Below are 20,888 nucleotides of genomic sequence, written 5' to 3'. Positions count from 1 at the left end.
ACTAAATACACGCTGAGAGGTCCCTGCTGCCTGCTCCCTGGAACTGTGCCAGATGTCCGCGGTGCTGCGAGAGGAAGGCTGGCCTGTGTGTGTGAAGGCGAGCATAAATGAAAAAAAAACGGAATTTTCAAAAATCTGGCACTCCTTAGGTCCGGAGGTTGCCGGATTTTTGAATGTCAACTGTACTACAATGATTATAAATAAGTTCTAGATGTTGCACAGTCAAATGTAACACCTGCAGCTTAATCAATATCTTAGACTGGAGCAATAAACCCTACCCAGGAACATAGTGTTAATGATTGAGCCGTAGTGAATCACTGTAGCCTTTGCCTTGACTTTTTTCTGTCATTCTTGCAGTACGAGTTGGTTGTAGACGCTCCCAGCTGGTAGACTTCAGAACAAACCTGTCTGCATACTTTTTGGAAAGGTTCTATTTTTAAAAAAAAAATGTTTGCAGTGCATTTGATATCGTTTTGGTTCACAAAGTTGAAAGAAGATCAAATAAAAAAGGTAAGAATTTTATTCTAACAGGTAATCTATTAATGGAACGTGTATTTATCTTTATGGATAATAGGAATGGAAACACTGCTCTATAATATGTCTTCTGGATTCAATGAAACCACATTTCCTTATACCAAAGTCAGTGGAGTTGGAGTCAATAAAGGATTTGAGGCTGTTCACAAAGCAAAGTGTATGTTTGCTTAGTAAAATAAGGTGCAGCTCTATAATTGCTATGCCCTGTTAAGTTAAAGAAAAATGAAAAACAATATATATTTTGCTTTACATTGGACTATTGTTAACACAGCTTTACCTCATTCACTAAAATAAAAGTAAACCTATTATTTCCTTTTAATAATCAGTGCCAATTGGTACCATGTATTTCTTGGCTTAAGCAACATATCACAAGTGCCCCCTGATCCTTGACATAGGGCTGTTTATACATCGGTGATTAAATAAACATATTTAATGGGATACTTTGCAGTACATTTAAATACATTGTGTTTGCATATATTGGAAAGTGAAACTTAAACCAAACTTTTCAGTCTTTATAGTTCTCTATTTGGTTGGGCAAGGTTTGACCTTGTATATCTCTCTGAAAATGGAACTTCTGCTTGAAGTGACCACACAAGAAATGACTGGAATCCTGTCCAACAGGGACAGAGCAGTAAAAATCTGAAAGTACAAATCTATGTACCATGACGGCTATAAATCACTCCCCCAAAAAGAAAAAATAGTTTTTTTAACCACATTACTTTTAAAACATTAGCATAAAAGAAATATACTTAAACAAGTATTCATCTATTAGAAAGCATTAAACTCCATTTTCAAAACACATGGGTAAAAAAGTCATGATGACTCTTGCAATGACTCTTGTGAATTACGTGTTTCGTTGAACTAAGTCTATTTCTTCAGATTCAGAGACATACATATTTCAAGTTGTTCCTTGCAAGTATAAATAAGCATCAATTATCTGATCATTGGTGGCCTGATGCTATTAAAGAATTACACAAGCACTAAATCCTGAAAATCCACAGCTCTACTTTTATTCAGCACGGGAAATGCCAATAGACAGCTGTACCCAAGACATTCTCGAAGGGTCAGGTGATGAAAGTCTTTAGGCTTAAAGATCAGAAGTGTAACCTTATTTCTTGTATAGCATGCTTAAGTTGAAGAATTTTTTCTTGCATTACATACCAAAAGTTTGTAGACACTTGATCATCACACAAATGATTTTGTTGGACATTCAATTTTAAAACCATGGTCAATTACATGGATTTTGTCAGCTGTAACAGGTTCCACACTTTTGGGAAGGTTTCAACTAGATAACGTAGGGTGACTGAGAAGGATTTTTCCATTTAGCCAAGCAATCCAAAATGAAGAGTTTCCTGACAATAGGCATTCTAAGTCATCCCAAATGTTTCATGAATTGAGGTCAGGGTTCCATTTAGATCACTTGAGTTCCTCCACACCAAACCATCTGACTTTGTGCTGGAACAAAAAAGGGCCTACTGTTGCCACACGTTTGGAAGAGCACAATTGCCCTGAATGGTTTTCAATTGTGACCCCATTAAAGGACACTTAGTGACATGATTTTGGATTTGTGAATCGCTTCATGATATGTCATCACTCTATAAATACAAGATAATACAAATAGATAAAATGCAAGTAACGGACCCGCTCACTGAATGTCCAAATCAAAAAAGTTCATTCAGAGCCCATATCTGCACCCTTTCAGCATGGAGGACACATGATATCACTTGTAAGAAAAGTTGTTTAAAATATCTGCTGCGTTTCTGATTTCTGATTTGTTCAAATGGTTTGTTACAAAATATGTTTCCTAATATGTATCACTTGTAGCAATAGCCCAATTTTCAGTAATAATTTCAGGTCTATCGTTACCTGTATCTATTACAGGGCAAATATTATGTAATATCGCAGATTATAAGTAAGATCAATAGCTTTTTGTGGAGCAGCAGCCATGCACACTGACTTTTTTACTTGTACACTTCTAAAAAAAATACATGTGCCACACATTCTAAACCTAAAATCCTCTTTCACATTGATCCAACTACACTCACTTTAGGAAATATGCAAGGCAATTCTCGATGACCAGCACTGCTCTTTGTCAAAGTTTTATAATATGAGATAAAATACTTTGCAAAGCTTTGGTTAATCATAGACTCTTCTAACATAGGAAATGTGCTTTTCTTGACAGGTTGAGATGAACTATTTTATAGTAATAGTTGTGTAAGAGCTGTGATGCTCTGGTAGATATTTCAAGTGGGATCTAGTGTAGGGGTAGCCATCACATACCTTATGGGATAGATGAGGGGAAACTTTTGGCACGGGCTATTTGGAAAAAGTCGCACCCCTCAAGTGCACCTCAATAAGCTAAAGCATCAACTAACCTAAGTTCTTCATGGCTACCTTTTTATTGGATTTAAAACTGTCGCATTAAAAAAGGAAAGATGAAGAATTAATTCAATATAAACAACTTATAAGCAAAGTTCTACACAAATAAAAGATATTTCAAGTATTTGAATCAACCAATGAATAATAAGCTTCAAATGAGTTGAAACCGCCATAGATTTTACCTGTTTGTTGTCCAGGAAGCAGTTTTCCAATGTTTACCAATCACTACTTTACTAGTAAGAAATTGTATCTGTTGTTGTTATGTATAGTAAACTATTTCTTGTGAATAATGATTGTGTAATATCGACATTTCAGCACAGGCAACTTGGTATATGGGGATTCAAAGTGATATATAGTAAATGTGTTTTGTTTGCACAATATTATTTACTGTACATCAATGCAGAGTGAGAAAACTAATAGACGATCATGTTCTCAGTAAGGTTTAATATTTCTGGTGGTAAAACTGCAACAAATGTCAACAATTTGCAAATTTGTGGGATTCTGCAAACTGAATTTTAGACCTGCTTGTTATGGTTACAATTATATCATGTTGAAGATACTTTCTTGTGTATAACCTTTGTTCAGATGTTATGAACACACTAAACTTGTTATGAGTACAACATCGATGATGTCTGTCTGGGTAATCTTCCGCCTCAAAAAAACAAAACACAACAGCACATAGGAATCATGGAAATGACAAAACCTAAATTGTTACTTTAGTTATATAATGGAGCAATTCGCGGTTGACTGTACAGGTCCAAAATGATGTGTTTTTTCCCATGCTGTGCTCCTTATAGGTCGATCGGTTTCTATACCATATGCGTCTGTCAGATGAAACCTTATTGGATATCATGGGTCGTTTCCAAGCAGAGATGGACAAAGGCCTTAAGAAGGAAACAAACCCAACCGCATCTGTAAAAATGTTGCCCACTTATGTCAGGTCAACTCCTGATGGTTCAGGTAAGTGGTTAATATAAATATACTTACTAATTGTATTTAATTTTATTATTTTTATTACTATTATTATTATTAATAATAATAATAATAATAATAATAGTGCTCAACCCAGAAATTTTTTTAAGCCGGGTGAGAAGAAATTGTAAGTGGGTGGCAGCCCCTGTATTGTGACCAAACTCTTTAGTAACCACCCAAAAACAGCCGGGTGGGTGCTGAAAAGTGCCGGGTCGTGCGCCCAGCTAAAAGGGCCTGGGGAGAACCCTGAATAATAATAATAATAAAAAACAGGAATTATATAGCGCCGACATATTACACAGCGCTGTACATTAAATAGGGAAGTATGTTTTTTTTCTTCCTGCTGAGATACATTGTCGCCTGTGATCAAGGCAGAAAATTCTTAGAAATGCTTCTCCAATTATTCCTATGAAGGAACCATAAGAGAACTTGTTACACTATAATGATAATAAATTGTCTTGATGGCAACCTTCCTCAATACAACTACCTAAAAAGAACATGCAGTGTTTGTGCTCTGTACCCATATTTTGTGGGTTTTGTTTCAATCATTTATTATGTATTACTGTATATTTATTAAGTTAAGTATCATTTTTGATATCTGTGTGTTACAGAAAAAGGGGATTTCCTTGCCCTTGACCTAGGTGGCTCCAGGTTCAGAGTTCTGAAGGTGAAAGTGTCTGAAGATGGAAAGCAGAATGTACACATGGACAGTCAGTTTTATCCAACTCCCAATGAGATAATCACTGGAAATAAAACAGAAGTAAGTTGATCTAGGAGATGCATTGAAAAAAGCATGTCAATCAGGACAGTAAGGTGGACAACTACCAATAATGTAATAACCTAAATACCATACATAATGTCATTTTTATACCTTAGATGTTAAAAGAATAACAAGGTACAAAAAACTAGTGTTAATATATGATAGATAGTTTTACACAAGGCCATCATATGGCTGCGTGCACATATGCCAGATTGGGCACATGCATGTATCCCCGCCCGGGCACATGGTCATTTAAATAGGTCGCTGCTAGGTATGTGTGCCTAAAGACATTGCTGGAGCCTCATACCCAAATCACGTGCTCCTGGTGTTCCACCTGGGCCCCAGCTCTCATTTGCAGTAATTGTTCAAAAATCAATCTTTTTTTACTTTGTTTCAAACATTATTATTCATTTAAGCAAATATAAATATTTTCAAAATGTTGTCAGGTCATATTTTATAAAAAATTAAATCTACAGTAAATTTCATACAAAGAGGATTTGTAATCCCAATGAAATCCCAATGAACTCCCGAGTACCAGCAAACCATTATGCAGTCTAATGAAGTTGTACAAGATAAGGTCTGGTGATAACCATGGCATTCAAATAACATTTAATGGGCCTTTTGTGACTCCAGGTCCTTTAATTTGGTACCCTGCCAGCACTAACAACAGAAAAGTGCAATAGGAAAGAGAAAATTGTACAACTAGAGGAAAGGAAGAAAAGGTGGGAGATATGAATTTAGATTAACCCAGTTGTCATATTATGCTAAAAAGCCCATGACATCGCAATCTAGGGGTTCCCTGGCCCCACACTATATTAATGCGCAGCCATGCATACCTAACACTCGCATTTATTCCAAATTGACTATTTTGTGATTAGCCTTGCTTTGGATTTGTGCTGAGTGGTTTTCATCAGCATTATGTGATCTTTGATTTGATTTGTTACTATGCCTCTTGTTGCCAATCTAACTTGTATAATGACCTTCCCATGGATTCTATTCTTCTAGCTTCATCTTAACTTTTGTATATTTATTATCAACCCCATTTGTTCCCATGACTATACCTCTGTCTGTTGGCTCTGTATCTCATTGCCTTTAAAAATGCACAAGTACTTTTACCACTCCATTGTATTTGTGCTATCTGTCTTGTCATTTAGGGAGGTGTAATGTCAAAAGAGAGAAGTGGGGTATCTTCATTGAATTTGTTCTACCTTTGTTTTGTGTCGATTTCCACCCACATTCATAAAATGATTGGATTCCTTTGGACTATAGTAAAGGCATTAGATTGTGAGTTCCAGTGATGGACAGTTAGTCACATGACCATGGACTCATGGACCATGGACTGTACAGCACTGCATAAAATGTTGATGATAATAAATCAATTGATATTTTGATGTAAAATTCTATTTTTTTAAAAAAACTCTTTCTAAAAGTTTTCTTTTTTTTACAGCTTTTTGAATATGTTGCTGACTGTCTTGATGACTTTATAAAGAAGAGACAAATCACAGAGAAGCTTCCCCTTGGATTCACCTTCTCATTTCCATGCAAGCAGACCAAACTAGATGAGGTACAATATTTGCTTAACAGTTAACATGAAACATACAGACAGATATACAAGACATTAATCCTGATATAATATAAATTTAATAGTATAATAGGCCTTTCCAAATAGATTGATATATAGATAGAGCATAACATACTCAGGATAACAAGTTTTGTCCTTTTGGATTTTTAAACATAACTGTAAAAAAATGGAACCAGGATTATATGGTTTTGCCTCTGGTTTAGTTAGCCCGTGTGACCTCATTACACTGTAACTGGGGTCTATCAAATCATAGGAATGGGAATAGGGGGAATAGAACCTGGTAAGGGAACATTACCAACAAAGTATAAACTTATCACAATGTTATAGAGCCACAAACATAAATACAACAAATGCATCATAATAATAACGATGTATAATTGCATCTATTCTTCCCAACTCTAAAATTGAGATGAGGTGTTATATTAGTGTCTGTTTTAGATCTTCTTGCTAGGATAATGTTTATTGTAGAACTAGAAGCATCTAAAAAAAATGTTTTGCTGCACTTAATTCTAAATGCATCTGCAGTTACAGGTTTCTCTTATGCCCGCTTAGAATGAAATAATATTTTGAAGGGTAGGGCTCAGCATTGTTTGATTCACAAACCCATCATTTCCAGATTTATTCCTGACAATGCCTAGTCCTGCCACTGCTTTCTGGTTTTACATTCCAGACTCTTTTATTGAGACCCTCCAACTGTGATCTGCAGTGTCTGGAAGTGAGATATGGTTCACTCCACTGAAAAAAAATAGGATCCCGGCTTTTCTTATTAGGCTTGTTTATTTAGGAGTAACTGGCACAGGTTTGGACTGTCATACAGAAGCCTTTATTTATGCTTTAACTTGCTTTTATGTTTCTATGACTGCAATTTATTCTGTCTGTCATTTTATTTTAGGGGGTCTTGATTAACTGGACAAAGGAGTATAAAGTGAGAGGGGTGCAGGATACTGATGTGGTGAAGATACTGCGTAAAACCCTGAAGAAGAAAAAGGTATGGTGCCACAGTTGTTATTATCTATGTATACAGTATGCACAAAAACACTCTATGCCAAACATAACCAATATGTGATAGCAATAAAACACTAAGATCATCCATTAACCAGTAAAAAATGCATGGGTTCAATTAATGTTTTTTTTACATGCCATGTATTAAGATACTCCATGTTTTCTTGCAAACAAGACTAGTAAAATGGGTACAGACCACTGCTATCAATATCCCCCAGCAATTGTTAGGGCCGGCATACCACCATCAATAACCCCAAGCAAATTATAGGGCCAGATATAACCCTCAGTAAGTGTCAGAATCAGCAATGACCCTCAGCAAGTGTCAAGGCCATGAATTGTATTCAGTGTAGCTCCATTACATACCATACAAGCCTGATTTTAATTTTATAATATCCGACATAGAAGCTCCAAGCATGCTTTAGTGGCCCATTTAGATCTCTGCATTGTGCTATTGCATGCAAGCTTAAAGTGGACCTACCACTGAGAGATGTTGGAAGTTGCCATCGCTGAATTCATTGTAAAGAATGCTGATTACCTGAATATAAATTTATATTCTGTTTTTGTTTGAGACTGTGTGCATACCACCTCTGATATTCTAAATCTTTCTAGTTCCAGAACCAAAAGAGTTTCCTATTTTATAATAATGACAAATACACATAAGTGATGGCTCTTCCAAATTCAACAAGCTCAAATCAATCCATACATGTACATGTAGTCACATCAACACATTCATATGTACTTTATGTGTGACTTTTCACCTTTTCCACCAAGCTTTTAATTTAAACAATTATTTTACTTTTTCATATTTTATTTTATTTTACAGTACACAAATGTGGAAGTCATGGCTCTGGTTAATGACACAGTGGGGACAATGATGACTTGTGGATATGATGACCAGCTGTGTGAAGTTGGAGTCATTGTAGGTAATTAACATCAATTTTCAGATTGTGATAAAGCTTTTATTATCTACACTTAAGATACCCATGCACGGGTCAATTATTGTATAGGTTAGGCTACTTGAACAATTTATTTATCTATGTGGATGATGAGGGATTTTTTTTTACTCAATCTTAATCTATTTTTATATTCAATAGGCAGAAAATCCAAAATTATTTAGACTGCATGCCCTAACGTAATTATTATTATTTCTCCTATTATACTGTTATTAGTGGAGGAGGAAGTGGAATACCACACCTAACCCTTGGAATATTGTAATTACCTTATATCAAGGGCTGGCACTGATCAGGTCAAAGGCACAGCCTTAAAAGATTGTAATTCATTGTAAGGGAATGTCTGATCATACTTACACATAAATTACATTTTTGTGAAAACTCTCACCTCCTGTATTGCAGGGACTGGAACCAATGCCTGCTACATGGAGAACCTGAGTAACATTGACCTTGTTGAAGGAGACGAGGGCAGGATGTGCATTAACACGGAATGGGGAGCATTTGGAGATGATGGATCTCTGGAGGACATTAGAACAGAGTTTGATAAAGAAATAGATTTAGGATCACTTAACCCTGGAAAACAGCTGTAAGTGAGATATATTTTTTTTCCATTCGACACAATTATGTCAAAATTATTCCAGTTACATACTAGCATAATTCAAAATGATCTCATGTCATAGAAAAAATTACATGCAATTGTTAAGGACAGCTGAAGTTATATGCAAATCCTGATATTTTCTTATAAAAAGTAAGTGACTCTATTGTTTAGAAAGCTATACCATGAAAGCTAAACTCTAGCGTACCTTCCATCTTGGACATCTGTGGGGATTACTACAGCATTGCATAGAAAAGCACAAAGACCTAGCGATGATGTCAATGGGTCTAAAATAAAATATTTATTTAAAACAGAATAGTTTTATTTAATTCATTAGTAATTTACTGAGGAGGGGAAAGAAGAACCAGGCAAGGGCAACAGATAAGCAGACAAAACTTCATATTTAAAGAAAGGATGGAAACCTGGAGGAGGTGTTAGGGTCAGGATCTGCTCAATTTTTAAGGAAAAAGTTGAGCTTTTCATATAATGTCAGCAACTAATTTATTTGAACCTACTGATTATTCTAAATTTTTATCGTCAGTAACCTCTGAATTGCCTAAAGTGGTGACATAAATATTTTTTTTCTTCCGCATATGTTATTTCATGTATATGATACATGTACATATCATGTATATAGAAAACAGTTCTCCAAGTAACTGGTTGACATCCCTGCCCATTGTCCAATACCTGTCTAGATAAATGAGATTTCTATGGAATACAAATTATGGACTAACAATCCTAATGCAAGGGAAGGGGGAGAGAGAGCAGCAGGGTGCTGCTACATCGCTTTCCCCCTCCCCTCTCCATTGAGCAGAGCGGTGCTGTATGTACAAAACTCGTTCATGCATCGTGCTGTGCTTAGTCGTTGGAAAGGATCGTGAAAGATCCTTTCCAACAACTATTATTGCACATGTGTATGCGGCTTAAGTGTCAAGTCATGCTAATGCTTGCTGCTGCCAGTTAATATAACATTCCTAAAACTGTAGTATAACTTCCTAAAAATGTAAAAGACTCGTGCAAAGGACTTGTACCTCATTTTGCCATACATTATCCACTAGATCATTGTTTGTCATTGAGCAATGTATTCTGTTGGCAGGTTTGAGAAGATGATCAGTGGTCTGTATATGGGAGAACTGGTCCGGCTTATTCTGCTGAAGATGGCCAAGAATGGTCTTCTGTTTGGCGGAAAGATCTCAACAGCTCTCCGGACCAAGGGCTCGATAGCAACAAGCCATGTGGCCTCTATGGAGAAGTAAGCATGGGTATAATTAACAGATTCTGCTTATGAAATGGTAATTTTAAGCAGTTTCTTAGGAGATTTCTAATAGTTTATAGCAAAAAGACATTTGATTACTGATCATTACAATCTCAAGTCTACATAGACATGATATAATTCCAGTAAAGTGATTGTGGCACCATGTGCACACTTTACAATCTATTCTTACTCTCCTGGCCAAGCAGTTTAGGGATTAGAGTAAAATACACATATTTACACAACTTTATGATATTTACCCCAAATTTCATCTTTGAATAGATACAATGAGGGGCTGTTTAACACCAAACAGCTACTGCTTGACCTTGGACTGGAGCCATCGGAAGATGACTGCATTGCTGTACAGCATGTTGCCACCATTGTATCATTTCGATCAGCCAATCTGTGTGCAGCAGCACTGGCTGCCATACTTACCCGACTTCGGCAAAACAAGAAGTTAGAGAGAATGAGGACTACGGTTGGAATGGATGGCACTGTTTATAAAACTTATCCTCAGTAAGTATATTTAATACTATGTTATACTTTGTTTTCTTCCTTCCTTAAGCTGTCCTAATACCCTAATTTCGGTGTGACATAGCCATTACCTTACTATACCCAAATCCATGTTACAGCTCTTTTTATGAATAAATAACAATAAATATAACCTGCCCAGTCTTATCAGTTTGATTGGATTATAGAATTGTTAATTAGCTCATTGTAAAAAACTGTTTCTTCATCTTAATGTTTAAATACAATAGGCCTGTCCCCCAATGATGATGAAGAATAAAGGTGCAAATTGCATACTGTCTGCAGAGCCCAAGCAGGGTAAAAGGTTAATTTGCTTGGTTGCATGGTTTTCAGGCAAAAGGTGCTGTTATTCATCAAGAAAAGCTAGCATTGGGGATGTCTGTTATGCTATATAGTATATAGAATAAGGCAAACCATGCATGACTCAGCAGTTGAATTGTTGGATATCTCTAAAGCTTTAGGCTCACCATGTACAGACAGGCATCTCGGCCAAAGCAACATGTAATCAGATATCAAGCTATTTCTCTTTTTGGGCCTGATTTATTAAAGCTCTTCAACACTGGAAAGAATACACTTTCAACAATGAATCTGGGAGATCCAGCAAACCTGGAATGGATCTGGTCCAGGATTCAAAACATTTGCTAGCAAATAGCAAATGACTTTGAAGAAATCCATTCCAGGTTTGCTGGATCACCCAGCATCACTGATGAAAGTGTATTCTCTCCAGCCTTGGAGAACTTATAAATCAGGCTCTGGTTTGTTTCTGTGTCTCCTTTAAATCAAACAATAATAAGAATCTGTACATGCCTGGTGAAAATTCTGGTATTTTCAACAAAAAAAAAACATTGGTCTAAATTACCAATTGCCAAACATTAAAATCGCTCTATTCTACACCATAGCCAACCATCACTATGCATCTTGTTAATTACTTGAAGACATATGTTCATATAAAAGTTATGTTTTAGTATACAATCTGCATAGAAGGTTCAATGACCACACCAACAATGCAGGAGAGTAACTTGTGTAAAATTGATATGACAATAGAATGGAATATCATCTCTATGATGTCTGCTCAAATTCATCCCATTCTTTCCACTACACATTTTAGGGGAAAAAGTATAAAAATGATGGCTTCAAACAGGTATACTAATTTAGAAATGCATAGACTGTTCTGGAACACTTATGTGAACTGTGATCATTTTTATGGTTCCTGGAGCTGAATTATTTGTATAAAATATATTTAATATCTGCCTGTGTGGCCAGCATTGATTATTAGGAAACCACTCTTTTACTTTTTTATGTTTTAACCCTGATCAGCACAGAGCTGGTGTATGTCCAGCCATTTGCTATCAAATAATCCTAAATCACTGTTAGATGCAGTATTTGCATTATACAAACCTATAATGCTACCCATGTAATCTACAAAGTAGTTCTGTTTTTCAGATATGCTAAACGGCTTCACAAGGTGGTCAGGAGATTGGTCCCAAATTGTGATGTACGATTCCTTCTTTCAGAAAGTGGCAGTGGGAAAGGAGCAGCTATGGTTACAGCGGTGGCTTGCAGGCTTATGACCCAACACAAGCAGATTGATGAAGTTCTGGACTTGTTCCATGTCACTGATGGGAAACTTGCAGATATTAAGCTGAGAATGATGAATGAGCTAAAATATGGACTTCAGAAAGAAACTCATGGCAAAGCTACGGTTAAAATGTTACCAACATATGTATATGGAACACCTGATGGGACAGGTATCATGCTGTATGAAATTCTAGATAGGTGCTTTTCTGTGTTCTGAATTTTGACTTATGCTATTCCCAAAACAGCACATTTTCAGCATTACAGCTCTGATAATACCCAGGGAGAAAGTAAAGCTGAACTCCAGGCAAAAAAACAAATAAGCAGTTAAAATACATACATGGGAGCTGTTTTACCTGCTTTCATTGATTAGATTCCTTCTGGGCAGCACATATAGGATTGTGGCCTGATTTTCTCTATTGCAGTTGTTCGATATAGCTGGGTTACCACCGCACTCCCCCTCTGGATCATGCAAGGGGGATTATCTCCTAGTACTGCCCCCCCCAGTACTGTGTTGGGGAAAACAAGAGATTGATTATAACACAACATTCATGAACTCATCTTAATTTACTGGTGTATGCTCTCTATTAAAGTTATTTTACTTTATTGAACATTAAAATTACATTTTAATAATTAGGACATAAATTATTCTATCTCAATATTTTAGTTTGGCATCCAAAATATTAGTGTTCTATTATATTAGCACCCGTTGATTCAGTTTTTCACAGTTCTCCAAACTCAGTTTTGTGTTCCTCTATATAACCCAACATCAATCAATACAATGTCAGTAATGCTCACATTGGCCTGCTGACCATCAGTATATCATTAACCAGCTTTCATTGATTTACCAGTACTGAATAGAATTACCTTAACATTAACATTAGGTACAAAATCTTTTACAGAGAAAGGAAAGTTTCTGGCTTTGGATCTTGGAGGAACAAATTTCCGAGTGTTACTAGTGAAGATCCGCAGTGGAAGAAGGCGATATGTGAAAATGTATAATAAGATCTTTGCCATTCCTCTGGAGATAATGCAAGGAACTGGAGAAGAGGTAAGATCTAAATCCATAGATTGTAAGCTCTTTTGGACAAAGTCCTCTCCTCCACCTGTGTCACTGACTGTGTTTGTCTGTCATTTGCAACCCCTGTTTAATGTACAGCGCTGTGTAATATGTTGGCGCTATATAAATACTGTTTAATAATAATAATAATAATAATATTACAATAAATAAGTGACACGTTGTCTACCTTGATGAAACAACAAGCTTGTTGTGGCAGCTAGCAAGGAGTAACTGTATGCTTTGGTGGCAGTATGGTTATAAGGAAGGCTTGTAAATATTTGAAAATATTAATTTTCCATTATTTATTTTCCAGCTGTTTGATCATATTGTGGAATGCATTGCAGAATTCCTAGATTACATGGGAATTAAAGGTGCTCCATTACCATTGGGATTCACATTTTCCTTTCCTTGTAAACAAGATCGAATAGACAAGGTGAGTTTCAATTACAAAAAAACTCTTTTTTTTCTTTTTTTTTTTGAGGAACATGTACTGATGCATAAAAAATGTAAATTTCGACTAAAAAAGCAGCCAGGGTGGCGTGCGGAGTGAGCAACGCAGACCCCTGTCTAAATCAGAGCCGCAAACATGACCTTCCAAGGGGCATTTGGGTTGTTTCTGGCTAATAATGTAAGTTCCATTTGACATTTTTTACTTGGACAATAAATTATTTTATAAACCATGCTGGATGAAAAAAGTACAGCTCATACTTTATAACTGAAATACGTTAATACGAAATTGCTATTAGTAATGACTGGTTTGCTTCCTCTTACCTGATATTAAACTAAACATGTTTTCATATTGCAATATAGTTCCATTGTGATAGGTCATTTGTATCCTGTTTAGGGAACATTGGTGGGATGGACAAAAGGTTTCAAGGCCACAGATTGTGAAGGGCAGGATGTAGTAGATATGTTGCGAGAAGCCATCAAGAGAAGAAATGTAAGTGGGTCCTTGTGTTCAAACCCGATTATTTCTTATCACTATATAGAAATTGAAAATGCACAATTGGCATGCAGAAGACTCCCATTGTCCATTTCTGTTTTGAAGGAATTTGACTTGGACATAGTGGCAATTGTCAATGACACAGTGGGGACAATGATGACCTGTGGGTATGAAGACCCAAACTGTGAGATTGGACTCATTGCAGGTAACTACACCAATCATCAGTAGGTACCTATGTTAAAAATTACTTATTATTGTTTAACTGGAGATAATTCTTAATTATTAGATAATTAGAAAACACTAAAATTAATTATTAGATTTCTGTCAAGTAGTAAAAAAATACAAAAAGTAACAGTGCAAAGTGATGCCTACATTGTAAACTAGGATTTTAAAAATGGTCAGGATTCCATATGCTATTTATGGATTCATGTTGGTGACTGTGTAAGCTTTACTCAATCTGTTCCACAGCCCAAACTCCAGGTCTAACGGGAATATTCCAAAAACCCTCATAAGCATAGACTGTCTTATATTCCCGACCTTACCTAGAGCCCACAAATACCCCATTCTGCATCCTAGTGCTTTTACACAACTAGCTATTAATTATTCCACCTTGCTAGATATTTTTTAAATCACACTCTATCACAAATGTAAATCCTCTCTTAGACAGTTTTTACTGAAGGGGTATGACCATTGTAAGATTTTTCTTCATGTCCTGGTCTATAGACTATGCATACCGCAGAATTAGAAAATAGTATCTGTTAATCTCAAATTCCAACTTATTTTATTCTAACCATACTAACAGATGTGTGATGTCTAAATATATTGTTCATTTGTGGATATACAGTTTATATTGTGTTGTGCTGTTGTATTGTGTCTTTCCAGGTACAGGAAGCAATGTGTGTTACATGGAAGAGATGAAGAACATTGAGTTTATTGAAGGAGATGAAGGGAGAATGTGTATAAACACAGAATGGGGAGGTTTTGGAGACAACGATTGCCTGGCTGACGTCCAGACCAAATACGACAGACATGTGGATGAGAAGTCACTAAATCCAGGGAAACAAAGGTAAAACAGATTGTTGGAATTGGATGACAGTGTTTAACTCATTGGCCTTTTAACAAGTCCCGGGTTTAAATCTCGGCCAGAACGCTATGCTTACGTTTCCTCCAGACAGTTTTTTCTCAGATTCCAAAAGCTTGGTAGGTTAGACTACACAAGGGAAATTAAATTGTGAACTCCATACCAATGCTATAGTTGCAATACAAACTTGTATTATGTATGTTTCTGCTCTACACACAGATATGAAAAGATGACCAGTGGCATGTATCTCGGAGAAATTGTAAGACAAATTTTAATTGACCTAACCAAAAAAGGTCTTTTATTTCGTGGTCAGATATCTGAAAGACTGAGGACAAAAGGAATCTTTGAAACCAAATTTTTGTCTCAGATTGAAAGGTAGTATTGTTATCAGCATCATGGTTTTTTCTGCTTTTTTTTACAAATGAGCAAATACTTCATTTAATAAAACATAAAAAATGTACATTTATCCCAAATGTTTCTGCTGTTGGATAGTGAAGGGATTACTATGTTTTGTTTTTTGTCCTTGACTTAGCCGAACTATCATTTTATATTAAACTTTACAACTCAATCTCTACCAGTCTCATGCTCTGTGATCTGCCCACTGCATGTTTCTCATACTACGTCTGCACAATATTCCACTGAATTGGCCAACCTTCCTCAAATAACACTTTTTGTCCCTTCCATCTGACCAATTGTTCTACTTCATATTCCTCCCATTATCTTCGGTATGGGCTTCCCTTTTGACAAAGCAGTGGGCAGTGTTTAGATGTGGGCCTGATATTTTCTACCTTTGTTCTTCATTTCCACTGAATATTTTCATGGAGAGAACTCCTGACAATTTTCACCAAAGCTTGTCTTCCTATCAGGAAGTTTACATACAACTGAGACTGTATTGCAGGTTGATTTGTAGTGAACATTTGGATATAGAATCAACACTTTATTTGAATACAGTAAATGAACTTAAAAAGAACATAGAAGGTGAAATTATTATCACATTATCAATTCATGTGCCAGTGATTAATTTAAATATGGCATCACTTGGCCATACAAAGTTTGCAAGATGTGAGGCTTGGGGATAGTAAGGGTTTATTAGGCATGTGTGACTTGAGTGGTAAACATGTAAGAAATGCTGTACGAAGCCTTTTTGGTTGACACTGTTTTCATAACATGACCACTTGGGAACACTTGTCAGGCATCAGGAAACTAAATCAAGTGTTGCTTGGGTGCTGAGGCCTATGGGGCCCTTCAGTTCCATGCATTGTGTTAAGCTAAGGTAATGCACATAGCATGCAAATCTGAATGGTGCCCAATGCATTAAGGCAACGTACAATGAATGACAACACCCAGTGGTGCATTGCTGTGCAGTGTAGTGAAAAAAGGGTCTTCTGCTTGGATCTAAATGGGCCCTTAGACAAGCGGACAATAAAAGTGATAGTTGGAAAGGGAAGCTATTGGTGACATGTTTACCTGCACACCTTGACTATGCTGCTTTTATCTCCCTGCATGTAAGGCTCACTAAAACAATTTTTGTATATTTTTACTCCAGTGATCGTCTAGCCCTCCTTCAAGTGAGGAAAATCCTGCAGCAGCTGGGATTGGACAGTACATGTGATGACAGTATCATTGTAAAGGAAGTTTGCGGCGCTGTATCAATGAGAGCAGCAAAGTTATGTGGAGCCGGGTTGGCAGCAATTGTTGATAAAATAAGAGAAAACCGGGGTCTACACCACATTAAAATTACTGTTGGTGTTGATGGAACCTTGTACAAATTACATCCACAGTAAGTCTGTATTATTATTTTAATCTGTTAAGTATACAGAGAACACAGACAACAGAAACATATTCATTTTACAATGTTCTTGTTACATTTAATTTTTAGAAGTGTTAATGGTATGTGTGACATTTTGCTGTGTTTTGTAGTATAGCATATTACAATCTATTTTATGTCACTTAGGTCACTGTCAAGATTTGAATGATGTGAAATCATAAAGTAGACTCAATAGGCTCTCTTTTATTGCCTATAGATGGTGCAGCCACAATGGCCCCAAATACATCCAAAGCATCAACTAGAATAACATTTTGACTTCTCTATCAGTCAGTGTTGATTTGAAATACAGCATTACTTGGCAGCAAGACATATTATACTGCCACCATTGCAAGCATTCTAAACATATATGTTTTTATATCCCACCCCTGTCCAGAACCCCTTCAAAACTAGATAGGAACCTAAATTATGAAGCATATAACCCACTCCCTCATCATCCCTATAGCAAGACTACATCAGTTTTTCCCCATCAGTGCCTATCAGGCATTCTATACCACCATGACATAATCCTCCACCCATTTCCTGGTATCTACTGGTCAATGAAACCTTATGTGACAACAGGAGAATCCTATCTCTCTCGGTTGGCATGAAAGATCTCCCCAGCTCCTGCTCCTAAGAGCCAAGAAGGGGTGGCAAGTCTTCATTGACCGAGTTAGGAATCAAGTACATACTGCAAGCTATTTTGTGATCTTTTAGTATATTAGTGGTGGATTTTCTACTTTTAGCTCTGTAGGGATGTTAGATCCATCCAAGGTAACTACTTCAGAAATTAAATTTTGTACTTCAATAATCTTAATATATCTAGAATAGAGGTCAGTGAACTTTTTTGGCCACTAGGCCATTTCAGGGGTAAGCAGGAGCACACTAGGCTGGACTCTCTCTCGAGTGGCACCCTAATGGTTCTGCCCCCCACTAGGAACACCCCCTGAAGGGAAAACCCTCTCCTCCCCAATGCATATGGAGGAGAGGGAATGTTGCCTTCTTACCCAGGCGGCAGAAGTGTTAACGCTGGCTGCGGTAAATAGGCAAGGGAGCCACCACACGGAGGCTGAAGAGCCGCATGCGGCTCCGGACCTCCAGGCTCCGGTAGTTTGTTCCAGCTCCACCGCAGGTTGCCGGCCGGCATTAGGTCAGATCAGCCAAGGTGCGTTAGGCCGGAACAAACTACCAGCTAGGCCGTATATGGCCTAAAGGCTGGAATTTGCTGACCCTTGATCTAGAAGATAAATGATAAGCCTTATACATCTTAATAAATAGCAATCAAATCATCAATATGGCTATTTATTTAATACATTTTATTGAAAAAAGAAAAGTAGTACAAAACAAGAAAAATACCAAAAAAAAAAAATAAGTCAAGGAAAGAATCCAGAAAGAGGTGGAGAGGCAACAAGGGGGATAAGGGGATGTCCTTCCTAATGAGAGCCTTCACATCTCTGGGCAAATGCTCTATTCAATCATAGTTCAAAATGAATATGGCTATTTAGATGTTAACAGATTCTTTTCTCTTTTTAGTTTCTCCAGGATTTTGCAGGAAACAGTAAAGAAACTGTCACCAGAATGCGATGTGACGTTCATGTTATCTGAGGATGGAAGCGGGAAGGGAGCAGCGCTGATTACAGCAGTGGCCAAACGTTTCCACAGTCAGGCAGAAGAGAATGCAAATGACTTTGACTTGAACATTTAAAACATAAAAAAATACACTTTTGTTAATTATAAATCTAAGTATGTGGAAAGTGCCACAGTTTTGCCTTCACATTTTTGTGCATGTACCAATATTGGAAATGCACACCAAAAACTGACACGTGAAGATTGGAGTAATTTATATATTCATCTGACATGTCCTCCAGCCTCTCCAATCACTGATCATTGGTCAGTGGAGTGCCCATACAAAAGCTGCCATGTAAATTGTATGCCCCTCTCTAGACTTTTGTTTTCTGAGGTCACAGAGTGATAAAAAGACATTGCTTTGGGGTTGCTTGTCAATCATGTACTGTACAATTAGGGTGACAAGATGAATGTAGTACATTTTTTGGAAAGATGTCAATAGTATAGTTTGCTATGACTACAAACTCACTGTACATATAGTTTACTTACAATAAAACGGATAAAAACAATGATAGGTGTATCTAAAATACGCATCTGGTTTAATATTTTTTTTTTTTATTATAGCCTGTTTACTGTTTTTGGTTGGTTGACTTTCTTCTTTTATGGATTACAATTCAGCTGAAAATGTGTAGTTCTTTTCCAAAATACATGGAGAACATTATGGGGATTCCAACATGCACACAAATGCATCTTATTTTGAAAAAAAGTAACCAACCATTCAAAAAGTCTAGGGATCCCCTTGATGTGTGATCTGATATGAGCCATGTACATGCATAGAAGAAATTAGTCAACAGTTTCAGTTTGAATTTTCAGTTGAGTTCAGGTTTAAAGGGTTGGATGTGGTCTCAATAATTAGGATGTAGTCCTAATATTTTACCAAAGACTGATGCTTCTATGATTGACGGGTTTAGATCTTTCTGTCCCATAAAGAGTATGTAAGCAGCAGCCTTGTTTCATTGTGTTCCACTGTGTATTGTGCAGCAAAACCAAAAGAAACCGAATCACTATCTTGTATAAACTCATTGGGCCTGATTTATTAGAACTGGAACACATAGACTATCACGGGAGAACCTGGGTGAAATATGTTGGGATTTCCAACCTCTCAATTACCAATTGAATATCAAATTGGTCAATCGAGCACAAAATTAGCACATGGAACTGTAATGTATGCAAATGTCCTTTAGCTAAACTTCTCTGCCTGTAACACTGCCTGATTGATGTGACATTTCAGAATCTGCTGAATCATAATCCCAGCTTTCTTACAGTAAAACCCTGTCTCCTTTTTTCCTACCGTGTTAGTGTGGGTGAAAGAATTGTGCATCCGTCTATCCATCCCAGGGTCCCATAATATATACAGTATGCTGATATTGTTTACTTGATCCAAAATATATAACAGAAAATAAGTTTATTTATGAAATATTATAAAAGCAAATGTGTTAAGGTGCCTATAGTTTTTTTTTTTATAACAGAGCATTACAGAGTATTAAAGATCTGTATCAGGATTACACAGCAGCACATATGGCAAGTTAGTATAATTGTGTTAAAATGCCGCAAGTGTCAAGGAAAATATAATTTCCGCTGGTCATAAGAGGGTTGTAAGATTTAGGATTAGTGTTGTCAATGCAGTGAATTTGTTTTAATGGGGAGGATTCTATTTATAAGAAAAGTAGAATGATGAGGTTCATGGTATAAATTCATCATTTCCTAGCTCCAGACATTACAGCACTTATTGATTAAAAGTGAAGGTCATCATGCTAGAAGAAGAACAAATGCACTAGTATAGAACAATCTGATGCCATTACATCAATAATACTATATATATATATAGTATATATTTTGAGGAATATTGTTTGAGTATTGTTTGTGTTTGAGGAATATTAAAGGAATATATATATATATTTAGTATGTTTCAGGAATAATAAAGGAATAAATTAGTTTGCAGAAGTAGTTATAGCGTGAATGTATGACGTGCATATAGACAACGCCAACTGACTTCCAATAACTTACTAGTCAGGGGACATGGTAAAAAAGTAATCAGAGCTAGCTTTGAACTTTTAAGCAAACCTAAAATAAAGTTTGAATATGCTGGTTTCCCTAAATACGTACCCACACCCCAATACCTTTATCCTTTCTAAGGACAGTTTTCTGAAACTGTGGAATATGTCAGGGTAGATGTGACTGGGCATGCATTGGCACCTAAAGATGTCCCCTGTCTGATCTCACAAAGTCAGGAAATAAGTAATCC

General features: G+C 36.6%; 1 protein-coding gene across 2 annotated transcripts; it reads left to right on the top strand.

Moving 5' to 3' along the window:
• Positions 1-357: 357 nt before the first annotated feature.
• LOC140339376 (hexokinase HKDC1-like) lies at positions 358-19,152 on the top strand. Of its 2 annotated transcripts, XM_072424072.1 has the most exons (18): positions 358-510; positions 3,711-3,873; positions 4,497-4,645; positions 6,093-6,209; positions 7,120-7,215; positions 8,053-8,152; positions 8,582-8,765; positions 9,871-10,026; positions 10,309-10,542; positions 11,998-12,302; positions 13,032-13,180; positions 13,503-13,622; positions 14,034-14,129; positions 14,238-14,337; positions 15,015-15,198; positions 15,433-15,588; positions 16,760-16,993; positions 18,551-19,152. In XM_072424072.1, the coding sequence occupies exons 1-18, from the start codon at positions 448-450 to the stop codon at positions 18,720-18,722; spliced, it is 2,778 nt and encodes a 925-aa protein (XP_072280173.1). In that variant the 5' UTR covers positions 358-447; the 3' UTR covers positions 18,723-19,152. The 2 variants fall into 2 exon arrangements, with proteins under 2 accessions (XP_072280173.1, XP_072280174.1); XM_072424073.1 differs by lacking the exons at positions 358-510; positions 3,711-3,873; positions 4,497-4,645; positions 6,093-6,209; positions 7,120-7,215 and having other exon boundaries at positions 8,053-8,148.
• The last annotated feature ends 1,736 nt before the right edge of the window (positions 19,153-20,888 follow it).

This window comes from Pyxicephalus adspersus, chromosome 10, assembly GCF_032062135.1.
Source record: "Pyxicephalus adspersus chromosome 10, UCB_Pads_2.0, whole genome shotgun sequence".
In the NCBI taxonomy this organism is placed as follows: domain Eukaryota; kingdom Metazoa; phylum Chordata; class Amphibia; order Anura; family Pyxicephalidae; genus Pyxicephalus; species Pyxicephalus adspersus.
This window is presented reverse-complemented; position numbering and strand designations above follow the sequence as displayed.